The 27,782-nt window shown below is 39.9% G+C and overlaps 1 protein-coding gene across 3 annotated transcripts in view; it reads right to left on the bottom strand.

The window, feature by feature from the left end:
- Window positions 1-27,782, bottom strand: part of LOC140197685 (lysine-specific demethylase 4C-like) — a 385,265-nt gene that overhangs the window by 87,550 nt on the left and 269,933 nt on the right. For 2 of the 3 annotated variants that reach the window (XM_072257997.1, XM_072257998.1), the window contains exon 17: window positions 21,736-21,844. In XM_072257997.1, the coding sequence (XP_072114098.1) occupies window positions 21,736-21,844 (109 nt within the window). Of the gene's footprint in view, window positions 1-9,401; window positions 9,577-21,735; window positions 21,845-27,782 lie in introns of all 3 variants that reach the window. The other variant, XR_011885993.1, reaches the window with a different exon arrangement.

Here is a 27,782-nt window from a genome sequence, read left to right as displayed (position 1 = left end):
TCACTCCATATCCTTAAGTACCTGATCAAAGAAAGCCTCGCTGATTCTACCGAGAGTCCAACTGTCTCAATATTTGCAAACCTTTACGGCAAGGGAGGAGCATCCAAGCTTTCATTAGCCTCCCTGTGGAAATGTTTTCTGGTTCTCCTGAACAACCTAGCTCTAATTTTCACAATATATCCTCTGTCAGATTCCTCATTAGAGGAAATGTTTTCTCTACCCTACTAAATCTGTTCTATATTTTATACCTCTCACCTCCTACTATTGCCTACTCAAACGAATATGTGGCAAGCTGGCACATAAATCAAGAGGCTGTGGATATTTTAATAGCTTCTAGTTAGACCGTTTTATATATATTTCAAAGCATTTCTTCATCAGGCACAGTTTGAAGAACAGGCCACTAAATCCAATCGGGTCTACTCTAGTGCTGATGGTCCAGAGAAGGCTCCTTCCATCTCTCACCATCATACTTTTCTATTCCTATCTCCCTCATGTTTACCCAAATTCTCCTAGAAAGTTATAAAACTTACTATTCATCGTGGTGCAGTCATTTTTACCCCTTCAGTTAAACATCCAGATGAAGAGCCTTGATCCAAAACATAAAACGTCCATCTCCCTCTACATATGCTGAGTTTGTTTTCTCCTCATTTTTCCCCCATCAGGTTAATTTTAGACCTTCTCAGTCAAAGAGTCATACAGTATGAATTGCATCTATTTCTTATATCCTTCACATTCATGAGGAGTAAAAATCTTTACACTATGTCTCCGTCTATATGTGCAATTTATAGTAATTTGTGATAAATAGTATGTACAACAGGACAGTCAATATAGCATAGAAATACAATTGTATCAGAGTGAATTAATCCTGATGAACTGGTGGATGAAGCTGTCCCGGAGCCAGTTGGTCCCAGCTGGTCCCAGCTTTAATGCTGCATTACTGTTTCCCAGATGGTAGCAGCTGGAACAGTTTGCGGTTGGGGTGACTCTGGTCCCCAAAGATCCTTTGGGCCCTTTTTACGCACCTGTCTCCATAAATGTCCTGAATAGTGGGAAGTTCACATCCACAGATGTGCTGCGCTGTCCGCACCACTCTCTGCAGAGTACTGTGATTGAGAGAATTACAGTTCCCATACCAGGGAGTGATGTAGCCAGTCAAAATGCTCTCAATTGTGTGTCCCTGTAGAAAGTTCTTAGGATTTGGGGCCCCCTACCAAACTTCTTCAACCTTCTGAGGTGAAAGAGGCGCTGTTGTGCTTTTCTCACCACACAGTCAGTATGTACAGACCATGTGAGATCCTCGGTGTCACCATGTCTGCACTAAACAACAAGGTCCCATCTTCATTAATCCTATATTTCTTCTCAGATCCCCATAAACTCCTTATCCCACCCTGATTTGCCACCCACCTACACTAGGGCTAATTCACTGTAGTTAATTAATGAAGCAACCAGCATATGTTTGTCATTTGGGAGGAAACTCTTCATGGCTGGAGGGAGAACATGCAAACTCCAGACTTACAGAACATGGGTCTCTGGAGTTGTGAGGCAGCAGCTCTAACTGCTGCACCAATCAGCCATTGCAAACCAAAAGCATTTTTCTTCACAATTACGCCATCAATAGGTATGTTCCTGCCACTGTCTGTAAGGAGTTTGTGCATTCTCTCTGTAACCGTGTGGGTTTCCTCCAGGTGCTCCAGTTTCCCCCCACAGTCCAAAGACAAAGCAGTTGGAAATTCTCCCATGATTAAGCTAGGGCAAAATCAGGGGTTGCTGAAGGGTGCCACTTGAACAGCTGGAAAGGCCTATTTCACACTGTATCCCAATAAATAAATTGATTAACAACTTTTAAAAGGTACTTGGGCAGGTTAACGTATATGAAAGGTTTAGAGGGATATGGGCCAAACATGAGCAAATGGAAGTATCCCAGGTGGGAATCTTGTCAGTGTGAATCAGTTGGGCCAAAGAGTCTGTTCCTATGCTGTAAGACTTTATGATACTATCGACACCTTTCATAAATCAGAGAGAACCTATCACTTGGGGTCATTGAGAACAAAAACAGGCCCTTTGGCTCAAATAATTACCTCGTCCATGCTGCCAAAGATGCTTCACTCAAGTTAGTCCAATCTGCCAGTATTTGGTCCTTTCCAATCCATGTACCCGTATAAATATCTTTTAAAAGTTGTTATTGTTCCTGCCACAACCAACTCCTCTGATAGTTCATTCCAAACAGATACAACATTTTGAGTTTTAAAAAAAGTTGCTTCTCAAGCTCCTCTTCAATCTCTTCCCTCTTAATTTAAACCTATGTCCTAGAGTTTTTGAGACTGGGGAATAGCACTGCGTGCATTCCTCCTGACTAGGCCTCTTGTAACTTTATATATCTCTGTAAGAAAACCACTCAGTCTCCTACACTCTAAAAAAAAAATAAAGTCCTAGCCTGTCCAACCTCTCCCTATGACTCAGTACCTCAAGTATAGGCACTCTTTCGAGTTCAGTAACTCTTTCGAATTCGAATTCATCTTTCCTATAAGAGGGCAATCAACACTGAATAGAATATTCCAAGTACTGTCTCATCAGTGCCCTGTAGAATCACGATTACCTCCCAACTTTTATACTAAATGCACTGACAGATGATGTCCAGCATGCCACCAACTATCCTCATTCTCAGTGAACTAGATACTTACATTCCAAGGTCCCTCTGTTCTACAACCTCCCCCACCACTCCCATCTCTAGGGTCTGCCATTCACCTGGATTTGACTTTCCAAAATCTTCATCTTATTCAAATTAAGTTCCAGTTGGCATTCTTCAGCCCACCTACTCAGCTGATCAAGAGTAATTTCATTGTCTACTATACCACCTATTTAGTTTCATCAGCAAACTTACTAACCATGCCTTGTATATTCTTGTCCAAATCATAGATATATAGTGGCATGCAAAAGTGTGGGCACCCCGGTCAAAATTTTTGTTACTGCGAATAGCTAAGCAAGTAAAAGATGAATTGATTTTCAAAAGGCATAAAGTTAAAGATGACACATTCCTTTAATATTTTAAGCAAGAAAACTTTTTTTATTTCCATCTTTTAGAGTTTCAAAATAACAAAAAAGGAAAAGGGCCTGAAGCAAAGGTTTGGGCACCCTGTATGGCAGTACTTAGTAATACCCCCTTTTAGCAAGTATCACAGTTTGAAAACGTTTTTTGTAGCCAGCTAAGAGTCTTTCAATTCTTGTTTGGGGGATTTTCGCCCATTCTTCTTTGCAAAAGGCTTCTAGTTCCGAGAGATTCTTGGGCCGTCTTGCATGCACTGCTCTTTTGAGGTCTATCCACAGATCCTCCATGATGTTTAGGTCAGGGGACTGTGAGGGCCATGGCAAAACCTTCAGCTTGCGCCTCTTGAGGTAGTCCATTGTGGATTTTGAGGTGAGTTTAGGTTCATTATCCTGTTGTAGAAGCCATCCTCTTTTCATCTACGGCTTTTCTATTCAAAAGGTTCAAAGGAACATCTAAACAAGCCTGATGCATTTTGGAAACAAGTCTTGTGGACTGATGAAGTTAAAATAGAACGTTTTGGCAGCAATGAGCAAAGGTATGTTTGGAGAAAAGAGGGTGCAGAATTTCATGAAAAGAACCCCTCTCCAACTGTTAAGCACGGGGGTGGATCGATCATGCTTTGGGCTTGTGTTGCAGCCAGTAGCATGGGGAACATTTACTGGTAGAGGGAAGAATGAATTCAATTAAATACCAGCAAATTCTGGAAGCAAACATCACAACGTCTGTAAAAAAGCCGAAGATTGAAAACAGGATGGCTTCTACAACAGGATAATGAACCTAAACACACCTCAAAATCCACAATCGACTACCTCAAGAGGCGCAAGCTGAAGGTTTTGCCATTGCCCTCACAGTCCCCTGACCTAAACATCATCAAGAATCTGTGAATAGACCTCAAAAGAGCAGTGCATGCAAGACGGCCCAAGAATCTCACAGAACTAGAAGCCTTTTGCAAGGAAGAATGGGCGAAAATCCCCCAAACAAGAATTGAAAGAATCTTAGCTGGCTACAAAAAGTGTTTACAAGCTGTGATACTTGCCAAAGGGGGTGTTACTAAGTACTGCCATGCACAGTGACCAAACGTTTGCTTTGGGCCTTTTCCTTTTTTTGTGACTTTGAAACTGTAAAAGATGGAAATAGAAAAGTTTCCTTGCTTAAAATATTAAAGAAATGTGTCATCTTTAACTTTATGCCTTTTGGAAATCAATTCATCTTTTACTCGCTTAGCTATTCACAGGAACAAAAATTTGTGCCCAAACTTTTGCATGCCACTGTGGGTAACAAACAACAATAGGCCCAGTACTGACCCTAAGAAACAACCTTCTACCATCACCCTCTGCTTTCTACCATCAAGCCAAATGGGTATTCAATTAGCTAGCTTTTTCTGGTTTCCTTATGATCTAACCTTCCAGAGCAGCTTTCCATGTGGAACCTTAAAGGCCTTTGTGAAGTCCATGTAAAGCACGTCTACATGCCTATGTTCATCAATATCCTTGGTTACATCATCAGAAAAATAAAGAACTTAAGACATTACCTCCCGTGTAAAATCCCATGCTGACTACTGTCTAATCAACCTATCTTTCTAGATGTACATACACATTCTTGCCAAATGAGATAATACAGCAAAATTGTGCTCAATTTTCTCTAAGTATTCCCCTTATTTTGTCCATTAATAGTTTTTTTTTGCACCCTAGATCTTTTCTCCAATACATTACCAGAAAGTTCCTCAGTACTGCGTGAGGTCCAAAATATCTTCTTATACCACAACCTTATCTCCAGGACTGAAAATCAGTGTTTGATGTTTTATGGTTTTAATCATCTGCATTTAATGTTTTGTATATCTGTATCCCTTGATTAGCTTGCTCATCTCTTCTCTTAGAATCCAAGATGTGGTTTCCCACCAGATAGTAAAAGTGCTTTACAACTTCAGACATAGTATTTTTAAGGCAGAATATGGGAAGCACTCTTGAACAAAAAAATTGCCTCTTTTATTTATTAACCTACCATATTACTGACTTCTATTTCGTAAGCTTAGTTGAAAATAGGATAACACAAAGAGCTCTACAATTACAATCATTTAAAATTTCTTTCACTCTAAAAATGCACTATTAACACTACTGGAAAACAAATTTGTAAAAATATAAGCAACACACATCAAAGTTGCTGGTGAACGCAGCAGGCCAGGCAGCATCTGTAGGAAGAGGTGCAGTCGACGTTTCAGGCCGAGACCCTTCGTCAGTCCTGACGGGTCTCGGCCTGAAACGTGGACTGCACCTCTTCCTACAGATGCTGCCTGGCCTGCTGCGTTCACCAGCAACTTTGATGTGTGTTGCTTGAATTTCCAGCATCTGCAGAATTCCTGTTGTTTTTGTAAAAATATATAAGTGCATTAGATCTCAGCATGTAGGACAAAAGTTTTACATGAAGCAGAATACTATGTCAACAACAGCTTATTAATAATGCATATCTATGTCAACACTCAGTGTGTGGAATTAATGTGATCAATTCAGACAATTACACAAATGACAACAAGGACCACAACAGTCAGCTGTGCTGGAGATAGATGTCAACCACTACTTTTCCACATCAGTGCACCTCAGAGCCTCAGCTATGCACTTATCAAGTTTAACAGATTTATCATCATTTACAAATCTACTTTTTTGTAGCTCTTTGAATAACTTCAGCCACAGTTGGAAAAACTTATTTGCAAAAATCTTGATGTAAATAATCAAATAATGCAAAAAAAATTCAAAATTTCCTTACAAGTGAAAGTTATACTGATTGTCAGTTCACAAAGACAGTAAAAACAGTTGCACCTTTTGTAAGTATTTAACTAACATAATCCACAATTTGAAAGTTCTGATAATACATCATTTACTTCAAACTCTCCCAATAGATGCTAACTGAATTTGTTGATTACTTCCAGCCTTTTCTAATTTATTTTAAAAAATGTCAATTGTTTGTCTGTGGTTTTGAAATTATAATAACAGGGATCTCATTCTTTATGCTATGTAGATATTATATTTGGTACAAAATATCAGTAATGAAATTAAGAACAATATTATTGATGGAAATATCAAAAACAAAAAAAAACCACATGATTCAGAAGGCCATATAATCTGCAAACTAAATATTCCAATATCCTCTGTTCTGTTCAGTAGTGCTGAGTCAGGGCCAAAGAATGCAGTGTGAAACAAAATTTACATACAAATAACTTGGCTGCTTACTGTCATGTCTTGCTTAACACATCAAGCTCCAACTGTTCTCTACCCATCTAAATCCAGAACCTCAAGTATAAAAAAGTTAATCAGTCTCCAGCACAGTGCTGATGGAATGCCATCTTTTGGAGAAGAGCATAAATAAATGTACTATCTGGATTGTCTAGTAGGTTTGAAGGAAAGTAAGGAATTATCTCTGGTGCCTTGCTATCTTTCATTAAACACTGGTAAAGTGTAATTATACTGTCTATAATTAGAGGGGGAGGGGGAGGGGAGAGAAAAAAAGAAAAAAACAGTTCCTAATTCTATTTGCTAACTACAGATGTCTGCCAGAAAAAAATGTATTACACTTTGGAATTTCATCCCCCCGGCCACTGACTGATTTCTGACATCAACAACTGATATGTGTACAAAGTACCAGTCCTGCATCTAAACAACAATACAGTAGCATGGCTTTCAAAAGAGAACATTATAAAGAGAAAATAGGAACATCTGAATAGTGTTTAGGCTTCAGATAAATACAGGTTTCCCCCATTATCCGAAAGTAGAGCATTTCTATGAAACCTGTCGTAAGCCAAAATGGCGTAAAGCAGAGAAGCAATTACCATTAATTTATATGGGAAAAATTTTTGAGCTTTGCCAGACTCAAAAAATAATCTACCAAATCATACCAAATAGCACATAAAACCTAAAATAACACTAACATATAGTAAAAGCAGGAATGATATGATAAATACACAGCCTATATAAAGTAGAAATAATGCATGTACAGTGTAGTTTCACTTAACAGAATCGGTGAGATTTAGTCAAAACCGATTTGTAGAAAAAAATCGGCACGTACACACACGCGCACACACCTGCCCGCGCAAGGCTTCACGGTCATGGTAGTCTTTCTTGGGGTAAACACAAGTTTAAAGCGTACACCTTTTTTCGTAAAGGTGAAAATCCTCTTCGGATTTCTTTCGGTTAGCGAAAACAGGTACTAATGTAAGTCTTTCATAAAAGCGAAGTGGCGTAAAGCGAACTTGCGTAAAGCAGGGGACACCTGTAGATACTTTATTGACCCCAGAGGAAATTAGTGTCATGGTAGCATGACAAGTGCAGAGATATACAAATATTAGAAGAGAAATAAGAAAGAACAAAAAAATAAGTTACCTCAAACAGTCTGGCAGGAGGGGGTCATCACTTCCCCAGCTATAGGTAGACTCATAATGGAGCCCAATGGCCAAGGGTAAGAATGACCTCATATAGCGCTTTTTGGAGCAGCGCGGTTGTCTTAGTCTATTACAAAAGTGCCCCTCTGTTCAGCCAAGGTAGCATGCAGAGTGTGAGGAACATTGTACAGAATTGCCAGGATTTTACATAGGGTCCCTTGTTCTACCAGAGCCTCCAGTATGTCCAGTTTGACTCCTATAACAGAGCCAGCCTTTCTAATCAGTTCATCGAGCTTGTTGGCATCACCCATGTTGATGCCATTGTCCCAGCACACCACCACATATAAGATTGTACTGGTGACTACAGACTGGTAGCACATGTGAAGAAGGAGAGGCCTGCATACGTCAAAGGACCTCAGTCTCCTCAGGAAGTTGAGGTGACTCTGGCCCTTCTTGTACACAGCCTCTGTGTTGATGCTCCATTCAAGTCTGCACCCCCAGGTACATGTAGGTCCTCACCACCACATTCCATTTAAAAACTATAGAGGATATTGAATATTATGAGATGGGAGAAGATATTTCAATTTGAAAGTACACACAACTAGTTTCAGGGTGTGTAAACTCTGACAGAGATGTTGCCAAAACACACTTCTTGTGTAACTGAGAACTTACAGCACAAGAGACTGCCAGTCAGTGTCTAGTCTAAACTGCATTAAACAGATGACCTCCACATTCAGCATTTTTCTCTTAAAGAATTCCCAAAAAATTCAGAATTTTTGTATGGAGGTCCAATGCAAAGAGTCACAAGAGGCTGTAGAGGGTTTTAAACTCAGCCAGCTGCATCGCAGGCGCAACCCTGCCCCACCATCAAGGGCGTCTTCAAGAGACGGTGCATCAAGAAGGCAGTACCTATCATTAATTATCCTCACTGTCTGGGACATTCCTTTTTCTCATTACTACCGTCAGGGAGGTGATACAGGAGCCTGGAGACACATACCCAATGATTCAGCTATTGCTTCTTCCCCTCCATCATCAGATTTCTGAATGGTCCATGAACTCATGAATATTACCTCATTATTCCTTTCTTGGCACTATTTATTTAATTTGTTATTTATAGTCATTTTATGTCTTTACAATGTACTGCTACCAACAAACAACAAATTTCACATCAAACAAGTTAATGGAATCTGAAATACTGAATAAAAGCCACTCTCAGAACTTATACAGATAGACAAACAGAAAATTTATGTGTTCCAACTCACGTGCAGATGACACATCTTCACGTTATAGAAAATTGCAATACAAACCATTTTTTAGGAATACAACACCCTCCCCCACAATACGAGACTTACCTGCTTAGAGTTCCACCAAAAATTCTCTGCAGTTTTATCCTTTGCACCAACTAATAAAGGAAATCGTCCCTTTGCATTTTCAGTCACTGTATGACTTTTAGGGCCTATGGATGTACGCTCCAATGTTCCTTTGTTCCTCCACATTGATCAATTCTTAATCATGTGCCTTGTTACAAATGCATTACCTGTCTATTCTGGATTAAATTCCATCTGTATTTCTATGCTTATTGTGTTCCTTATCTTACTGTGTGTTTTTGCGCTGTATCAGATCCAGAGTAATAAGTATTTTGTTCTCTTTTACACTTGTGTACTGCAAATGACATTAAACAATCTTGAATTTTTAAAACTGACTGTTTCTAAGACAATGCTAACATCATCAACACTATTAGAGATCTCTACAAATGTTCGTGAATAGGCTACACAGGAATTTAGTATTAAAGTAATAAAGAATATTCCAGTTTATATAATTAAGATAACTATCTTTATAAAGTTAAAGAAATCCATGCACATAACGACAAATAGAAATAAAAGTTTGGTTAGATTTCATTCCACGAGGCATTCTTTCCAAGCTAGAATGAAGCTTAGACCACAAGCTTACTCCTGAATAAAAAAATTGATGATGTTTGTTGCTTACATGCACTTAAATACACACGCTGTTGAACTTGAACGTAGGGTTGCCAACTGTCCTGTATTTGCCGGGACATCCGGTAGATTGGGCTAAATTGGTTTGTTCCATATGGGACCGCCCTTGTCCCGTATTTCCCCGCTAAGGTAAAGCGTTCCTATGAAACCTTTCGTGCCAAAATGGCCTAAAGCGAAGAAACAATTACCATTAATTTTATGGGAAAATTTTTTGAGCATGCCCAGACTCAAAAAATAACCTGCCAAATCATACCAAATAACACATAAAACTGAAAATAACACAAACATATAGTAAAAGTAGGAATGATATTCATAGAATAGTAGGGCACATTACAGGCCCTTCCACCCACAATGTTGTGCCAACCCTCAAACCCTGCCTCCCATATAACCCCCCACCTTAAATTCCTCCATATACCTGTCTAGTAGTCTCTTAAACTTCACTAGTGTATCTGCCTCCACCACTGACTCAGGCAGTGCATTCTACGCACCAACCACTCTGAGTAAAAACCTTCCTCTAATATCCCCCTTGAACTTCCCACCCTTTACCTTAAAGCCATGTCCTCTTGTATTGAGCAGTGGTGGCCTGGGGAAGAGGCGCTGGCTATCCACTCTATCTATTCCTCTTATTATCTTGTACACCTCTATCATGCCTCCTCTCATCCTCCTTCTCTCCAAAGAGTAAAGCCCTAGCTCCTTTAATCTCTGACCATAACCTATACTCTCTAAACCAGGCAGCATCCTGGTAAATCTCCTCTGTACCCTTTCCAATGCTTCCACATCCTTCTTATAGTGAGGCGACCAGAACTGGACACAGTACTCCAAGTGTGGCCTAACCAGAGTTTTATAGAGCTGCATTATTACATCACGACTCTTAAACTCTATCCCTCAACTTATGAAAGCTAACACCCCATAAGTTTTCTTAACTACCCTATCCACCTGTGAGGCAACTTTCAGGGATCTGTGGACATAGAAACCATAGAAAAACTACAGCACAGAAACAGGCCTTTTGGCCCTTCTTGGCTGTGCCGAATCACCTTCTGCCTAGTGCCACTGGCCTGCACACGGACCATATCCCTCTATACACCTCCCATCCATGTATCGGTTCAATTTATTCTTAAATGTTAAAAAAAGAACCCACATTTACCACCTCGTCTGGCAGCTCATTCCACACTCCCACCACTCTCTGTATGAAGAAGCCCCCCCCAATGTTCCCTCTAAACTTTTCCCCCTTCACCCTTAACCCATGTCCTCTGGGTTTTTTTTCTCCCCTTGCCTCAGCGGAAAAAGCCTGCTTGCATTCATTCTATCTATACCCATCATCATTTTATATACCTCTATCAAATCTCCCCTCATTCTTCTACGCTCCAGGGAATAAAGTCCTAACCTATTCAACCTTTCTCTGTAACTGAGTTTCTCAAGTCCCGGCAACATCCTGGTAACCCTTCTCTGCACTCTTTCAACCTTATTTATATTCTTCCTGTAATCTGGTGACCAAAACTGAACACAATACTCCAGATTCTGCCTCACCAATGCCTTATACAACCTCATCATAACATTCCAGCTCTTATACTCTGTACTTTGATTAATAAAGGCCAATGTACCAAGAGCTCTCTTTACAACCCTATCTACCTGTGATGCCACTTTCAGGGAATTTTGTATCTGTATTCCCAGATCCCTCTGTTCTACTGCACTCCTCAGTGCCTTACCATTTACCCTGTATGTTCTAACTTGGTTTGTCCTTCCAAAGTGCAATACTTCACACTTGTCTGTATTAAACTCCATCTGCCATTTTTCAGCCCATTTTTCCAGCTGGTCCAAATCCCTCTGCAAGCTTTGAAAACCTTCCTCACTGTGCACTACACCTCCAATCTTTGTATCATCAGCAAATTTGCTGATCCACGTACTCCCAGATCCCGCTGCTCCTCCACACTACCAAGTATCCTGCCATTTACTTTGTACTCTGCCTTGGAGTTTGTCCTTCCAAAGTGTACCACCTCACACTTCTCCGGGTTGAACTCCATCTGCCACTTCTCAGCCCACTCCTGCATCCTATCAATGTCTCTCTGCAATCTTCGACAATCTTCTACACTATCTACAACACCCCCAATCTTTGTGCTGTCTGCAAACTTGCCAACCCAGCCTCCTACCCCAACATCCAGGTCATTAATAAAAATCACGAAAAGTAGAGGTCCCAGAACAGATCCTTGTGGGACACCACTAGTCAGAATCCTCCAGTCTCAATGTACTCCCTCCACCACCACCCTCTGCCTTCTGCAGGCAAGCCAATTCTGAATCCACCTGGCCAAACTTCCCTGGATCCTATGCCTTCTGACTTTCTGAATAAGCCTACCGTGTGGAACCTTGTCAAATGCCTTACTAAAATCCATATAGATCACATCTATTGCACTACCCTCATCTATATGCCTAGTCACCTTCTCAAAGAACTCTATCAGGCTTGTTAGACACGATCTGCCCTTCACAAAGCCATGCTGACTGTCCCTGATCAGACCACGATTCTCTAAATGCCCATTGATCCTATCTCTAAGAATCTTTTCCAATAGCCTTCCCACCACAGACGTAAGGCTCACTGGTCTATAATTACCCGGACTATCCCTACTACCTTTTTTGAACCAGGGGACAACATTCGCCTCCCTCCAATCCTCCGGTACCATTCCCGTGGATAACGAGGACATAAAGATCCTAGCCAGAGGCTCAGCAATCTCTTCCCTCGCCTCGTGGAACAGCCTGGGGAATATTCCATCAGGCCCAAGGGACTAATCCGTCCTAATGTATTTAAACAACTCCAACACCTCCTTTCCCTCTCCCTTAATATCAACATGCTCCAAAACATCAACCTCACTCATATTGTCCTCACCATCATCAAGTTCCCCCTCATTGGTGAATACCAAAAAGAAGTTTTCCTTGAGGACTTCGCTCACTTCCACAGCCTCCAGGCACTTCTTCCCACCTTTATCTCTAATCGGTCCTACCTTCACTCGTCATCCTTTTTTTCTTCACATAATTGAAGAATGCCTTGGGGTTTTTCTTTACCCTACTCGCCAAGGCCTTCTCATGCCCCCTTCTTGCTCTTCTCAGCCCCTTCTTAAGCTCCTTTCTTGCTTCCCTATATTCCTCAATAGACTCATCAGATCCTTGCTTCCTAAACCTCATGTATGCTGCCTTCTTCCACCTGACTAGATTTTCCACTTCACTTGTCACCCATGGTTCCCTCACACTACCATTCTTTATCTTCCTCACCGGGGGGTGTTCAAGTAGGGTTAAACTCACCTCAACATGTCTTTTACAGTTATGGTTGCCAACTTTCTCACTCCCAAATAAGGGACAAAAGTAGCAGTCAAATCCTGATGAAGGGTCCTGGCCCGAAACGTCAACTGCACCTCTTCCTATAGATGCTGCCTGGCCTGCTGTGTTCACCAGCATTTTTTGTGTGTTGACGGGACACCTGTGTTTACCCCGAGAAAGACTACCATGACCATGAAGCCTTGCACAGGCACCTGTGTGCGCATGCGTGACGTTTGCATATGTAACATGCGCATGCGCGTACGTGTCAATTTATTTTTCCACAAATCAGTTTTGGCTTAATCTTTCCGACTACACTGTACATACATTATTTCTACTTTATATAGGCTGTGTATTTATCATATCATTAATGCTTTTACTATATGTTAAAGTTATTTTAGGTTTTATATGTTATTTGGTATGATTTGGTAGGTTATCTTTTGAGTCTGGGAACGCTCAAAAATTTTTCCAATATAAATTAATGGTAATTGCTTCTTCACTTTACGCCATTTCCACATGAAAGGTTTCATAGGAATGCTCTACTTTAGCGGGGGAAATACGGGACAAGGGCGGTCCCATATGAGACAAACCAATTTAGCCCAATATACCGGATGTCCTGGCAAATACGGGACAGTTGGCAACCCTATGTTCAAGTTCAACAGTGCGTGACAGGGAATGAGGAAAGGTGCAGCTGACTCTTATCGGTTCCTTGCGGCCCACTAGCACATGCTTTGCAGCCCGGTGGTTGGGGACCACTGAAATAAGGGACTTGAGCATACGTGTTTTTTTTGGTATTGGGGGGGCGAGGCGTCTGAAATCGAAAAATTCTGAATTCCAAAATGCAACTGGGCCCAAGGATTTTGGATAAGGGATTGTGGACCTGTACTGTATTCTGTCTAGGTACCTCCAATCTGTTGCATGAACATCGATTTCTCTAGCTTCACGAAATTTCTTCCTTCTCCTTCATTTCCCCACTGAGTTCCCTCTTACCTCTGGTTCTCATCTCCTATCACCTCACCTTGGTATCCCTCCTCTGTCCCTTTCTCCCGTGGCCACTTTCCTCTCCTGGTCCAGCCCTTTACCTTTTCCGCTTATCACCTCCCAGCTTCTTATTCCATCCCCCTCCCCAACTTGCTTCACCTATCACCTTCTAGCTTGTACTCTTCTCCTCCCCAATTTCTTATTCTGGCGTCTTTCCCCTTCCAGTCCTGATGTATGTTGATTCTTTATTCCCGTCCATAGATGCTGCCTGACCTGCTGACTTCCTCCAGCATTTTGTGTAAGGTTCCCTAGATTTCCAGCATCTGCAGAATCCTTTATGTCTATACTGGCCTCCTACTTTTCTAGAAAAGTTAACAATCACTAGTATTATTATCTTTATTCAGGAGTATTATTCGAAGTAAGAATTTGTATGTAGGAGACAGTCAATGAGGAAGGACATATTTTAATCAAAAATCTATATTTTTAAAAATTTTGACACCCTGAAATTGATTTTAAATACACATTTTCCTTTAAGCATCTAAAATGTATTGCAATTTTACAGACAGAGTACTTGCCCACATAAATGACAGGTCACAGTTCTGAAGGGAAATAAGAAACCAATGAGCATAAATTATGCATCATATCTAGGCAAAGCAGTTGGGAAGGAAAAATGGCAATAATCATTCACGCAGAAACACAAGTCCAGTGATGTTCCCAGTCTCTAAAGTGCTGTTTTATGTCTTGAAAAGAGTCTTTCTGAAATGAGAGAAATTAACTTCTCAGCACTGGGATTTCACCAGAATATGCAGACACCGTTTGAGATGCTGGTGGAAAAATCAAGGCTAATGCTATAATGCAATAAGGAAAGACTTGCATTTATAAAGCACCAATTACCTCTTTATCTGGATATCCCTTAACCACCTTACAACTAATTCTTTTATGTTCCCTGCTGAAGCACAGGCAGTACAACAGAGAACTAATGCAATAAAATTAACACAGAAATAAATGATAATGAGCTGATATTTCATTACCCAGAAATATTGATTGTGGGATAAATATTGCCTAGGATCCTAGTACCATCTTCCTGCTCCTTCTTCAAAATTTAGATACAGGAAGTTTTATATCTATTTAAGAGAAGAATCTTGTTTTAATACCAAAGAATAATGCCTTTCCTTAGTGCTGCACTGGAGTTGAGACTAGACTTTTGCTCAAGTCAGCACAGCCAAAATTGAGCCCAGATCTTTTGACTCAGAGAGCATAATCAACTAAACCACAGCTGACAGTCCTGTCGAAGAAGTCAGTACTGTGAGAGGTAGTGCGTATTGTATGAGACATAGAATCAAAACCTTGACTGCAAACTGAGATGAATACCAATAAAGCATCCTGATGAGATTATTTTAAAAAAGTGAAATGAGTTATCTGCATTGCCCTTGGCCAATATTTAATCAATTAAAATGCAATCAATGTGACTGAATCTGAAATTTAGAAAGTAAAATGTTCAAAATACTAATCAGGTAAGGGCTGTTTGTGGAAAAAAGGATCTGAAGAGTTAATGTGAAGATGGGATACGCTAGAGATGAATAAATTTCAAATAGCAGTTAAAGAGGTAGGAAGAAAAGACAAAGAAAGAAGGAGAGATAAACTGAGAGGTAGGGGATGAAGAAAAGTGGAAGGAAGGAAGGAGAAAAGAAACTGGAAGAACTGCAGTAGAATGGGAAGCAGAGGATTACATAGGAAAACAAGTGTCTGAAAGGTGAAAATGGCATGAACACAATAAACTACTAAAACATACCATCTCATCATCTTCACAAACAAACTATTATCTTTATAACAAGACGTACTTTATTTAAAGTGTTTTGGGACATTTTAAAAGGGAGAGGTTATGTGATATATGAACCACAGTTTTTCCCCTTTGCTTTCTTTAAGTTGCTTAAACAGCAACTCTGACTATGTTAACAACACATACAAATGCTGGAGGAACTCAGCAGGCCAGGCAGCATCAATGGAAAAGAGTACAGTCAATGTGTCATGTTGAGACCCTTCAGCAGGACTGAAACGAAATGGCCCAAAACATCGACTATACTCTTTTCCATAGATGCAGCCTGGCCTGCTGAGTTCCTCCAGCATTTTGTGTGTGTTGCTTGGATTTCCAGCATCTGCATTTCTTCTCATGTTTCTGACTATGCTAATATGCATTTGTCAAGACAAAGATATACATGAGCAAATATTACAAGAAATTATTTGGATTCTGTATTAACGTTTTAATAAAAAATAAAACAATAAATATTTTCTTTAAAGTATGCAGTCCAATTCAATACAGTAAATTAAAATGACTTCATAGAAATCTTTACACCATAGCATGTAGGTCACAAATTTCAAGCTGGTGACTAAAAGTATATAAGATTAGGTGATGAGAAACAGGACACAAGTCATAAATGTTCTGAAAGATGAATGCAATGGTTAAGGTATTGATTTACAAAGTGACTGAATCCATAGAAATGTCTCATAACAGAAGAAAATAAGCTCTTAAGCCAGCTGTTTCAAGTGAGCAAATGCTCTTGTTTCCAAGGAACAGAGCAGTGCTCCCTCCTTCAAACACAAAACTAGAGAGACTTCTCAGCTCACAGCCAAGAGGATCACTCATCTGGATAGTTGGTTCTGCAGGAATAAAGGTACTAAATAAATTGCTCATTCTAGTTCGAGATGGGCAGATCTTTGGATCTACTGAAAATGAGAAACTATGCCTTTAGCACTCAGTCCAGCAAGAATAATACAGGAAAATAGTCAGGGGGAAACATTTAAGTGATTCAGCTCGCTCCATCACTCAAGTTGTGTTTCGGGGTCCAAAAAAATCAATTACTACTTCAAACTTATCTCCCTTTGCACACAACAAATCATTTCTGTTTTTCAGGGACGGAGCTGAGGACAGAGACAGAGCTGAATTTAAAACAGCAATGTCAAGACCTGAACAAATGTTTTTTCTAACATGTCCAGTGATGTGTTTGCAATATTATTAGTGATGCTTTCTGTTTTCAATTGTAATTTAAGCATACATACAATTTAAAGATAGAAGGGAGATAAAGAGAGAAGAGAATACGATAGAAATGTGGTAATGGGGAAATCATGGTTAGGAAAGAAGAAAGACATTTCAGAGGCAACTGTGTGGAAAGTCTCATCATCGGAACAAATGAGACAGAGACTGAGGAAATGAGAGAATGGAACGGAATCCTTACTAGAGGGAGAACGGATGGAAGTATATTCACAATATCTATTGGAGTCTATAGATATTTTAGTAGATGTTGGTGACTAATCTATCTCCTGAAATGTAGACAGTGAGGTCCAGAAGGGAAAGAGTCTGAGATAACCAGAATCAGAATTAACATCACCAGCATACATAATGAAATTTGTAGACTTTGCAGTAACAGTACAATGCAATGCATAATAATAAGGGAAAAACTATGAATTCAGAAAATGATGACCAGGGGAAGAAGCTGTTCCTGAATCATTGAGTGTGTGCCTTCAAGCTTCTGTACCTCCTTCCTAATAGCAATCAAGTAAAGGTGAGAGCAAAGTGAAAACTGGCTGCCAGAGTGACCACACTTTTGAGCCCTGCTGAAATGCAGAAAGCAACATCAATACAGTCGGTAAAATACTAGAAAGAGTTGAGGAATTAGATCTACATAAGACAAAGGTGATTTTTCACATCCCACAAAGGAGTAGCTTAGACCATATGAGTGCTTGTAGCTGTGCCTTTGATCTAGAGTTTCTATAGTGTTTTTTCTTATTTGTACTTTTAGATCAAATGTTTTGTTCAAATGCTTAGTACAGCTTATGCTTAAAAAAAATCAGTTGAAACTTATGTGCATACAAATGGAAAATTGCCCATCCCTGGAAGTTGCACAGAGTGAGACACTGGCGGAGAATATGATCTCTCTGCCTTGCAAGGACCAATAATGAAGCAGAACTGCAACATCTCTGGTTCCAGACAACTGAATTTTATAGAACTTCGGAACAGAACAAGGTCACATAAATGAAATACATTCGAAGTTACTGTGACACACCAGAGGTCCATGAGCCAGTGCTCATCAGAGGATCAGAGGTGGAGAGGGTCAGCAACTTTCCTCAGTGTTCTCATTTCACAGGACCTGTCCTGGGCCCAGCACATAAGTGTAATTATGAAGAAGCATGACAGCGCTTCTACTTCCTTAGGAGCGCAACGATTTGGCATGACATCTAAAACTTTGACAAACTTCTATAGCTGTGAGGCAGAGAGTATATTTTCAAGCTGCAGCACAGCCTGATATAGAAACAGCAATGCCCTTGAATGAAAAATCACACAAAAAGTAGTGGATAAGGTCCAAGTCCATCACGGGTAAAGGCTTCCCTACCATGGAGCACATCTACACAAAACATCGTCCAGGAAAGCAACATCCATCAACAAGGACCTCCACCATTCAGGTAATGCTCTCTTCTCGCCACTGCCATCAGGAAGAAGGTACAGGAGCCTCAGGGCTCACACCACCAGGTTCAGGAACAGTTATTACCCCTTAACCATCAGGATCTTAAACCATGGAGATAACTTCACTTGCTCCATCATTGAAATGTTCCCACAACCTATGGACTCACTTTCAAGGACTCTTCATCTCATTTTCTCAACATTTATGATTATTATTTCTTCCTTTTCGTATTTGCACAGTTTGTTGTCTTTTGCTCACTGGTTGAATGCCCAAGTTGGTGTGATCTTTCATTGATTCTATTATGATTATTGGATTCATTGAGTATGCCCACAAGAAAATGTATCTCATGGTTGCATATGATGACATTCATGTACTTTGAAAACATATTTACTTTGAACTCTTTGAACTTTGAAAATCCTCTAAACTTTCAATACAAAATTTTGCATCCATGTTGGAGACACAAAAGAGTCTGCAGATGTTAGAATCTGAAGCAACACACAAAATGCTGGAGGAACTCAGTGGATGAAGCAACAGCTATGGAAGATCCAAATGAAGCGTCTTGACCCAAGCTGCCAAATGTCCGATTCCTGCCACAGTTACTGCTTGATCTGCTGAGATTCTCCAGTGTTTTATATCTTTGTAACTATGTTCTGGAGTATTGTCTGCAATATCCACACTCATGCTTTCGATACGATAGTTTTCAGGGACATAAGAATCATGGACGCATTTCATCTGAGGAAATCCTCCCAACTCCAAGACTACTATTTATGTATTGCAGAAGCTTCTTCAAAATTGATATATACGCTGTAGCAACCAGTCTGTATAGTAAATTTGATTCATATGGCAGGAGTAGATTTTAGATTCAGTAGTCCAAGTGCAACAACTATAGCAATTCCATTGTTAACAAAACAATTTTTAAAAATCTAGTAACTGTCCTTCAATATTCCAATTGTCCACAACCTCATTTCCAAGGTTGTTAGAAAGAATGAACTTGAGTAATCATGCTCCAATTTGAATTTCAAATGAGAATATAAAGGCACACTGTATCAATACAGGAATCCTAAGTGAGCAGCGCCACTGTATCCTTTTTAAGACTGAAGAAAGTACACTTTGGATTAGGTAAAATTTCCGTTTAGAAGATTGGAGTTTGAAAGAAGCATATACAATGTTTGAAATACTGAGCTAATATAGTTTAGCTGTCATCTGGAGCCTATCTACTTCAGTTTTCCGTAACATTAAGACCTACAACAGACTGTAGATACTGGAATCCGGAGCAATAAATAAACTGCTGGTGGAGCTCAGCGGATCAGGCAGCATCTGTAGAAGGAAATGGACAATCGATGTTTCGGGTCAAGACCCAAGGCTGACTATCCATTTTCCTCCACAGATGCTGCTCATTCTGTTGAATTTCTCCAGCATTTTATTTGTTACTTTAGTTGTCCAACTGCAATCCTGGACAAACCACAGCTGTGCATCATGAACCTCAACCACTGAGTCTAGACAACATTCCAGAATCTAACTGTAACAAAACATGAAGAAGTCGCATATTATCAATGATCCCTTGCCATCAAGCTCTTGAACCTGACCACAAATTGTCGCTGAGAATGCTATTGCAAGACTAAATGATTTTGCACATATTGACTTACCTTGATGTATATATTGTACCTGAGATACAAATACAGAGCACCTTCAACAATTTGAAACTCTTAAATTAGGTTACTATTGTAACAATGTTTCTGCTGACATGCAAACCCCCTCTCTCTCTATGAAAAAAATAAAATAATCTTGTGAAATGAACAAATAAGATAGTGAAAGAGACTAAGGTAAAGCCTTTCTTTTGAGAATTTTGTTGTAATATAAAACAACATTATGTTATGGATCCACAGGGTTAATTAGATACTTATTCATGCAATAGAGGTGGGAATAAATTGGGACAAATGGGATTACAGGGAAGGCATCAGGTGAATAAAAAATGAGTAGGTATAAATAGCAATATTTTCAAAGTATGCACCTCTGTACTTCCATAAGAGAGATTAAATGTTTACTACCCAAAATAGCATTTCTTTTAATATATTTAAACATTTTGCCTTTTGATAATTCATTTTGCCTTTCCCATCTTTTAGCGAAGAAAAAGAATTTCAGGATGTATATTATATACATTTCTTTGACATTAAATGTACCTTTGAAACCATCACTCTATAATAATTTTAAAGGCAATTTTTAAAATTAAATCAATTAATAACTGATCTTTAGATCAACTGATCTACACCAGTTTATACTTAAAAATTATAAATTCATATGGAATCATTAATTCCTCTCCAATGCTCCTTCACATACAAAGTCCTTGTACCGAAAACTGAGGCATCTTAAACATTTATTTTCTATTAAAAGCACAGAAATGCATTGATCTTCAGCAAGTAGTTCAGTCGAGGAGCATTAGCGAATTACCATGTATAAATCAACTTATTACTGACTTCTGTACCGACACCACACAACGTTAAAATCACAGATGCTGGAACTTAATAGTTAGCACATTCAACCTCCACTCTACCACTGATCTCAGCACTGACTACAGGGCTAGAGTACAAATACCCTGAGTGACCCTTCAGCTTCACACTAGCCAAGTCTGGTGTAGAAAGGACAACCCATTGCTTTGAATGGTCTTGCCAATTCTGATAGAAGGCCAAGTGCAGTAAACAGTTAGCTTGTTTTTAAAGTATCTAATTAATTTCGAGCACTAAGGTGTAGGTTTAGCACTTTTTAAACTTAGAATGATACAAAAATTTTGAAATGCCTCTGATTATCAGACACCATATGATACTTCCCTTAATGTATCAGTGTAATCCAACAAGGAAACAGGTCCTTCTGCCCAACTCATCCATGCTAACCATCATGCCCATCTAAGCTAATCACACATTTGGCCCATAATCCTCGAAACCTTTCTTGACCATCTACCTGTCTAAATGTCTTTTAAATGCTATGTACCTGCCTCACCCATTTTACAACAGTTCCCAAGCTTAGACCAGCAGCTATCTGTCAACAACCAAGGGGAAACAGGGACAGGGCCTCAAGACCAGCACACTGAGATCTGATTGTCACTTGCAACCCTCTGCACCTTGTGAGATGACAGTAGCAGTCAGTCCTCCAGAGCCTCATGAATTCTACCAGGGGAGTAGAGTGAGGGCAAGCTTGATCAGTGAACTGGATAAAAAACCCTATCCAACATTAACAGAAAATTGAATGATGGCCATACGCATTTCTGTTGGGAGAGAAAAACACTCAACTAAATAGAAAGCATCAACCCTTACTATGGGGTGGTTTGTTGCTGAAGCAGGAACTTTATGACCTTTAATTAAGAAAATAAATTCCAATCTGCATTCATAAATGTAATTATGGGGTCCTCTGAAACCATTAACGTAGGAAAATGCAGTATGATAGAGTCTTAAACAATTAACCAAAGGCAGAACAGGGCAACATAATGAGTGCTTGATCATATCTGGAAAAAAGGCCTACTCGGATTTAATCCAAACATCTGAGCTGAATTGTAAGGTAGGACTGAGTGAAAATAAAATAATTCTGTATACTTACGAGCTTCAATCTTTGCAAAGGTATCCTAGTAACATCCACTGGACTGCGGTCGACTACATTCACAAATCTTGCTTCTGGGATTGCAACAGCACACATCACATGAGCCCACCTAAACAAATACAGGAGAAAATCTGAAAAATGCAGGAATGCACAAAGGAATACTGATGGTAATGACTCCTTGTTCTGATCCATCACTCTTAATATTCCAAATATGGCATCAGAGTAATTTTTAAGAATGCTGGCCTGTCAAATCTACATGCCACTTGAATTTATTTTGATTTCATATGCAAATTGGTTGCAGAAGACAGCAAAACCCTTTTATCCTGCTCTGTCAATTTGTCTAATTTCCAAGTCTATCCATGTAGCAAAAGACGAAGGTCAACAATAAATTACTAGCTTTGTTATATAGAGGATATTTCACTGTTGAAGGTAAATTATGGCAGTTCCTTCACTTAAGAAAGAAAGACTCATCATTCATGAGAGCCACAGGTTAGAGAGATTTATGATGGTCATTTCACAAATGAAAGAAAGCATGGAACTCATCATTACCAGTGAACTCATCTGTTTAGTATATGGACATGATGCCTTTGAATCATTTCTGGAACACAAACTCTGGGGATTATTGTCAATGAATATTTTTTTCTTCCTTCTCATTTTGCTTTGCATTAGTTTATTCATTTAATCAACTATTATCATTTCAGCAGAAGAAGAGAAACTTACAAGAAATGAGGATATGCAAGAGCCGCTGAGAATTCTGAAGAACAATTTTACCATGTATTTTAGAGTTCATTAGCTTATGATAGATTCAGGACTTTGAACATTCATTTCAAATAGTTTAAAGACTGGCACCTTGCCAAAATCTTGCTGCTTAAACCTTTTTTTTATTGCTAAAACATGAACAAATGTTGTCATCCCAATATTCCCAACAGTTCGAGGGATTTAGGGGAACAAATTCCAAACGGTCCAAGGGAGTTAGAGGAACAAATTTGTAGAGAGATTGCACACTGCTGTAATAAATGTAAGGTTGTGAGAGTAGGTGATTTTAATTTTCCATATTGACTGGGATTCCCATAGTGTCAAAGGACCAGATGGGATAGAGTTTGTCAAACGTGCTCAGCAAAGGTTTCCATAATCAGTACATAGAAATCCCAATGAGAGAGTGCACAATACTGGATCTGCTATTAGGGAATGAGACAGGGCGGGTAAAAAAAGTTTGTGTAGCTGAACACGTTGCATCTAGTGACCACAATGCCATTAGTTTTAAAGTAAATATGCAAAAAGATAGGTTTGGCCCGCAGATTGCGACTCTAAATTGGAGAAAGGCCAATTTTGATAATATCAGAAATGATCTGACAAGTGTCGATTGGTCAGGCTGTTTTCTGGCAAAGGTGTACTTGGTAAGTGGGGCACCTTCAAAAGCAAAATTTTGAGAGTACAAAGCTTGTATGTGCCTGAAAGAATAAAAGGTAAAGATAGTAAGTGTAGGGAACCTTGGTTTCAAGAGAAATTGAGGCCATGATTAAGAGAAAAAAGGCAGTGCATAGCAAGTACAGCCAGGTAGGAACAAACAAGGTGCTTATGGAGTATAAGAAATGCAAGAGAACACTTAAGAAAGAAATCAGGAGGGCTAAAAGAAGGCATAAAGTTGGCCTAGCAGACAAGGTGAAGGAGAATCCTAAAGAATTCTACAGATATGTTAAGAGCAAAACGATCGCAAGGGATAAAATTGTGAAGCCAAAACAGAAGGGGGAGATCTTAAAATAATTCTTTTGCATCTGTATTTACTCAGGAGATGGACAGAGTCTATAAAGGTGAGGCAAAGCGGCATCAACTTCATGGACCCTGTACAGCTTACAGAAGAGGAGATGTTTGTTATCCTGAGGCAAATCAGGGTGGATAAATCCCCAGCATCCGTCAAGGTGTTCCTCAGGACCCTACAAGAGGCAAATGCAGAAATTGCTAAGACCTAGCACAGATACTTAAATCATTCTTAGCAACTGGAGAGGTACAGAGGTTTGGAGGATAGCGAATGTTGTTCCACTATTTAGTTAAGGCTCTAAACATAAACCAGGAAATTATAGGCAGCTGTGGGAAAGTTACTGGAAGGTATTCTAAGGGACTGGACATGTAAGTATTTGGATATCATGTACTGATTGAGGAAAGTCAGCATGGCTTTGTGCATGGTAGGTCACGTCTAATGAATCTTACAGAGTTTTTTGAAGAAGTTACCAGGAAAGTGGATGAAGTTAAGGCAGTGGATCTTGTCTATATGGACTTTAGCAAGGCAAATGACAGGGTCCTACATGGGAGGTTGGTCAAGAAGGTTCAGTTGCTCAGCATTCAAGATGATGTAGTAAATTGGATTCAACAGTGGCTTTGTGGGAAAAGCCAGAGTGGCAGTAGATAGTTGCCACTCTGACTGGAGGCCTGCAACTAGTGGCATGCCACAGGGGCCATTGCTGGGTCTGTTGTTGATTGTCATCTATATCAATGATCTGAATGATCATGTGGTTCACTGGATCAGCAAATTTGTGGATGACACCAATATTGGGGATGTACTGGATAGCAAGGAGGGATATCATGGCTTGAAGAGAGATCTGCATCAGCTGGAAAAATGGGCTGATAAATGGCAGATGGAATTTAATGCAGACAAGTGTGAGGTGCTGCACTTCAATAGGACCAAACAGGATAGCTCTTGAACAGTGAATGGCAGTGCATTGAGGAGTGTAGTAGAACAAAGGGATCTGGGAATATAGGTCCATAATTCATTGAAAGTGACATCATGGGTAATAGGGTTGCAAAGAAAGTTTTTGACACAGGGACCTTCAAAAATCAATGTGTTGCGTATAGGAGATGGGATGCTACGTTCAAGTTCTATAAGACATTGTTAAGGACTAATTTGGAGTGTTGTGTGCAGTTTTGGTCACCTACCTACAGGAAAGATGTAAATAAGATTGAAAGAATACAGAGGAAATTTACAAGGATGTTGCGGAGTCTGGAGGACCTGAGTTATAGGGGAAGGGTGAATAGGTTAGGACCTTATTCCTTAGAACATAGAAGATTGAAAGGGGTTTTGATAGAGATACACAAAATTAGAAGGGGTATAGATAGGGTAATGTCAGCAGGCTTTTTCCAATGAGGTTGGGTGGGTCTACAATCAGAGGTCGTGGGTTAAGCTTGAAAGGTGAAAAGTTTAAAAGGAGCATGAGGGGAAACTCAGAGGATAGTGAGATCAAGTGGTACATGCCAGCTCAACTTCAATGTACAAGATAAATTTAGATAGGTACATGGATAGTAGGGGTGTGGAGGACTATGGTCCTGGTGTAGGTCGATGGGAGTAGGCAGTTTAAATGCTTTCTGCTTGCACTAGATGAGCCAAAGGGCCTGGTTCTGTGCTGTACTTTTCTTTGACTCTATTTAGTGTCATCCTTGGAAACTTGAGTTTTTCCCAAACAATCCTCTGTGAAGAGAAAAAAACTTAAGTTTATTTCCTATTAATTCTGAAATGATAAAACTTTATAAAATTGAAGATTACTGGCAGAATTTGCTAACTGAGAAATTTATAGTCACATTTATCTAAATTAGTTGTAAATTACGGAAGCCAAAAATGTACAAGTGACACGAGTGTGGGAGGGAAAAAAGCCATTGTCTAGAGTTTGAAACTCGAGGTGCACCAAGCATCCATTCACTTGTTATAAAGGAAGACAGCTGGAGCACCTGAGGGAAAAACACAAGTTGCAGCATCTTCTTTTTCATGCATAGTGGTTTTTTTTTCTTTTAATGGTTATTTTCTATTATGACTATAATGTTATTCATTCAGTCTCTTATGTCTTCTTTTTTCAGATTCAACATTAAACATTTGTCATTAATCAGGAACATCTGCCATTAACCACTGTATATTAACCAAGTGAATATAAAGTAATACACTATGCAAAGACATTCTCCTAGTGTCCTGGCAATATTTTGCATTCAGATGACAGATTATTTCACTGTAGATTTAGTGACCATGTGATGTACAAATTGATTGTTCTGTTTCAAGCATCGTAACAGTAGCTTTATTTAAAAATAAATTGATAAATTGATTTATTATTGTCACATGTACTGAAGTACAGTGAAAATCTTCATACCATCCATAGAGATCATTTCATCATATCAGTAAAAGGAACAAGCCATACCAGAATGCAGAAAGAAAGTGTTACAGTTAGATTAAGAGCAGGCAGACAATAAGCTGCAAGCTTATCTGGGATGAAGTAGATTGGGAAGTGAGGCCAGCCTGGGCATTCTCTCTTCTTTCTCTATCCCATCAAGCAAAAGATGCAAAAGTGTGGAAGCACATACCATCAGACTCAAGTACAGTTTCTACTCCATTATTGTATGGCTGTTGAACAGTCCCCTTGTATGTTAAGTTCGACTTTTGACTTCACAATCTATTTATTGGTTCCACCAAAAGTGACATCATAAAACTGTACAAATACTTTTCTCTAAGGATATACTTTCTCCATGTAGCTAAACACTTGCACATAGTTGCAGACATTTTAGGGCAGTAACTGTGTCCCATTAGGTGTGGTGAACAAGCTTGGTTCCATCTTTCTTGATCTATTTTAGTCAAGCAAATTGTAGGTATTTGTTAACTATTGTATTGGACATTGGTCTGTGCAGAACATCAATAATTTGTCTGTAGTTGTTAATGATGATGCCTTGAAACCTGAGAAATAATTGGGCCTTTATATAAGTTCAATTGTTAAGAATAATAACATATAATTAATGTTTACTTTGTACTCGGGAAAAGCATTGCAAATCATTTGTATTAATATGTTTACATCTTAGTACAACAGATTATTAAACAGTAAAATATACCTAGCCTCTCTGTCTTTTGGTTCAAATTTTTGCCGATCATGTATAGAAGATGGGTTCACCAATGAAATTCAATTACATCCACATATACTGTATAACAAAAATATACTTTAATTTCAAACAACAGGAATTCTGCAGATGCTGGAAATTCAAGCAACACACATCAAAGTTGCTGGTGAACGCAGCAGGCCAGGCAGCATCTGTAGGAAGAGGTGCAGTCGACGTTTCAGGCCGAGACCCTTCGTCAGGACTAACTGAAGGAAGAGCGAGTAAGGGATTTGAAAGTTGGAGGGGGAGGGGGAGATCCAAAATGATAGGAGAAGACAGGAGGGGGAGGGATGGAGCCAAGAGCTGGACAGGTGATAGGCAAAAGGGGATACAAGAGGATCATGGGACAGGAGGTCCGGGAAGAAAGACAAGGGGGGGGGGGACCCAGAGGATGGGCAAGAGGTATATTCAGAGGGACAGAGGGAGAAAAAGGAGAGTGAGAGAAAGAATGTGTGCATAAAAATAATAAGTAACAGATGGGGTACGAGGGGGAGGTGGGGCATCAGCGGAAGTTAGAGAAGTCGATGTTCATACCATCAGGTTGGAGGCTACCCAGACGGAATATAAGGTGTTGTTCCTCCAACCTGAGTGTGGCTTCATCTTTACAGTAGAGGAGGCCGTGGATAGACATGTCAGAATGGGAATGGGATGTGGAATTAAAATGTGTGGCCACTGGGAGGTCCTGCTTTCTCTGGCGGACAGAGCGTAGATGTTCAGCAAAGCGGTCTCCCAGTCTGCGTCGGGTCTCGCCAATATATAAAAGGCCACATTGGGAGCACCGGACGCAGTATATCGCCCCAGTCGACTCACAGGTGAAGTGTTACCTCACCTGGAAGGACTGTTTGGGGCCCTGAATGGTGGTAAGGGAGGAAGTGTAAGGGCATGTGTAGCACTTGTTCCGCTTACACGGATAAGTGCCAGGAGGGAGATCAGTGGGGAGGGATGGGGGGGACGAATGGACAAGGGAGTTGTGTAGGTAGCGATCCCTGCGGAATGCAGAGAGAGGGGGGGAGGGAAAGATGTGCTTAGTGGTGGGATTAGTCCTTACTCTTAATAATTTCTCCTTTGGCTCCTCCCACTTCCTCCAAACTAAAGGTGTAGCTATGGGCACCCGTATGGGTCCTAGCTATGCCTGCCTTTTTGTT

Source organism: Mobula birostris, chromosome 5, assembly GCF_030028105.1.
Source record: "Mobula birostris isolate sMobBir1 chromosome 5, sMobBir1.hap1, whole genome shotgun sequence".
Classification (NCBI taxonomy): Eukaryota; Metazoa; Chordata; class Chondrichthyes; order Myliobatiformes; family Myliobatidae; genus Mobula; species Mobula birostris.
This window is presented reverse-complemented; position numbering and strand designations above follow the sequence as displayed.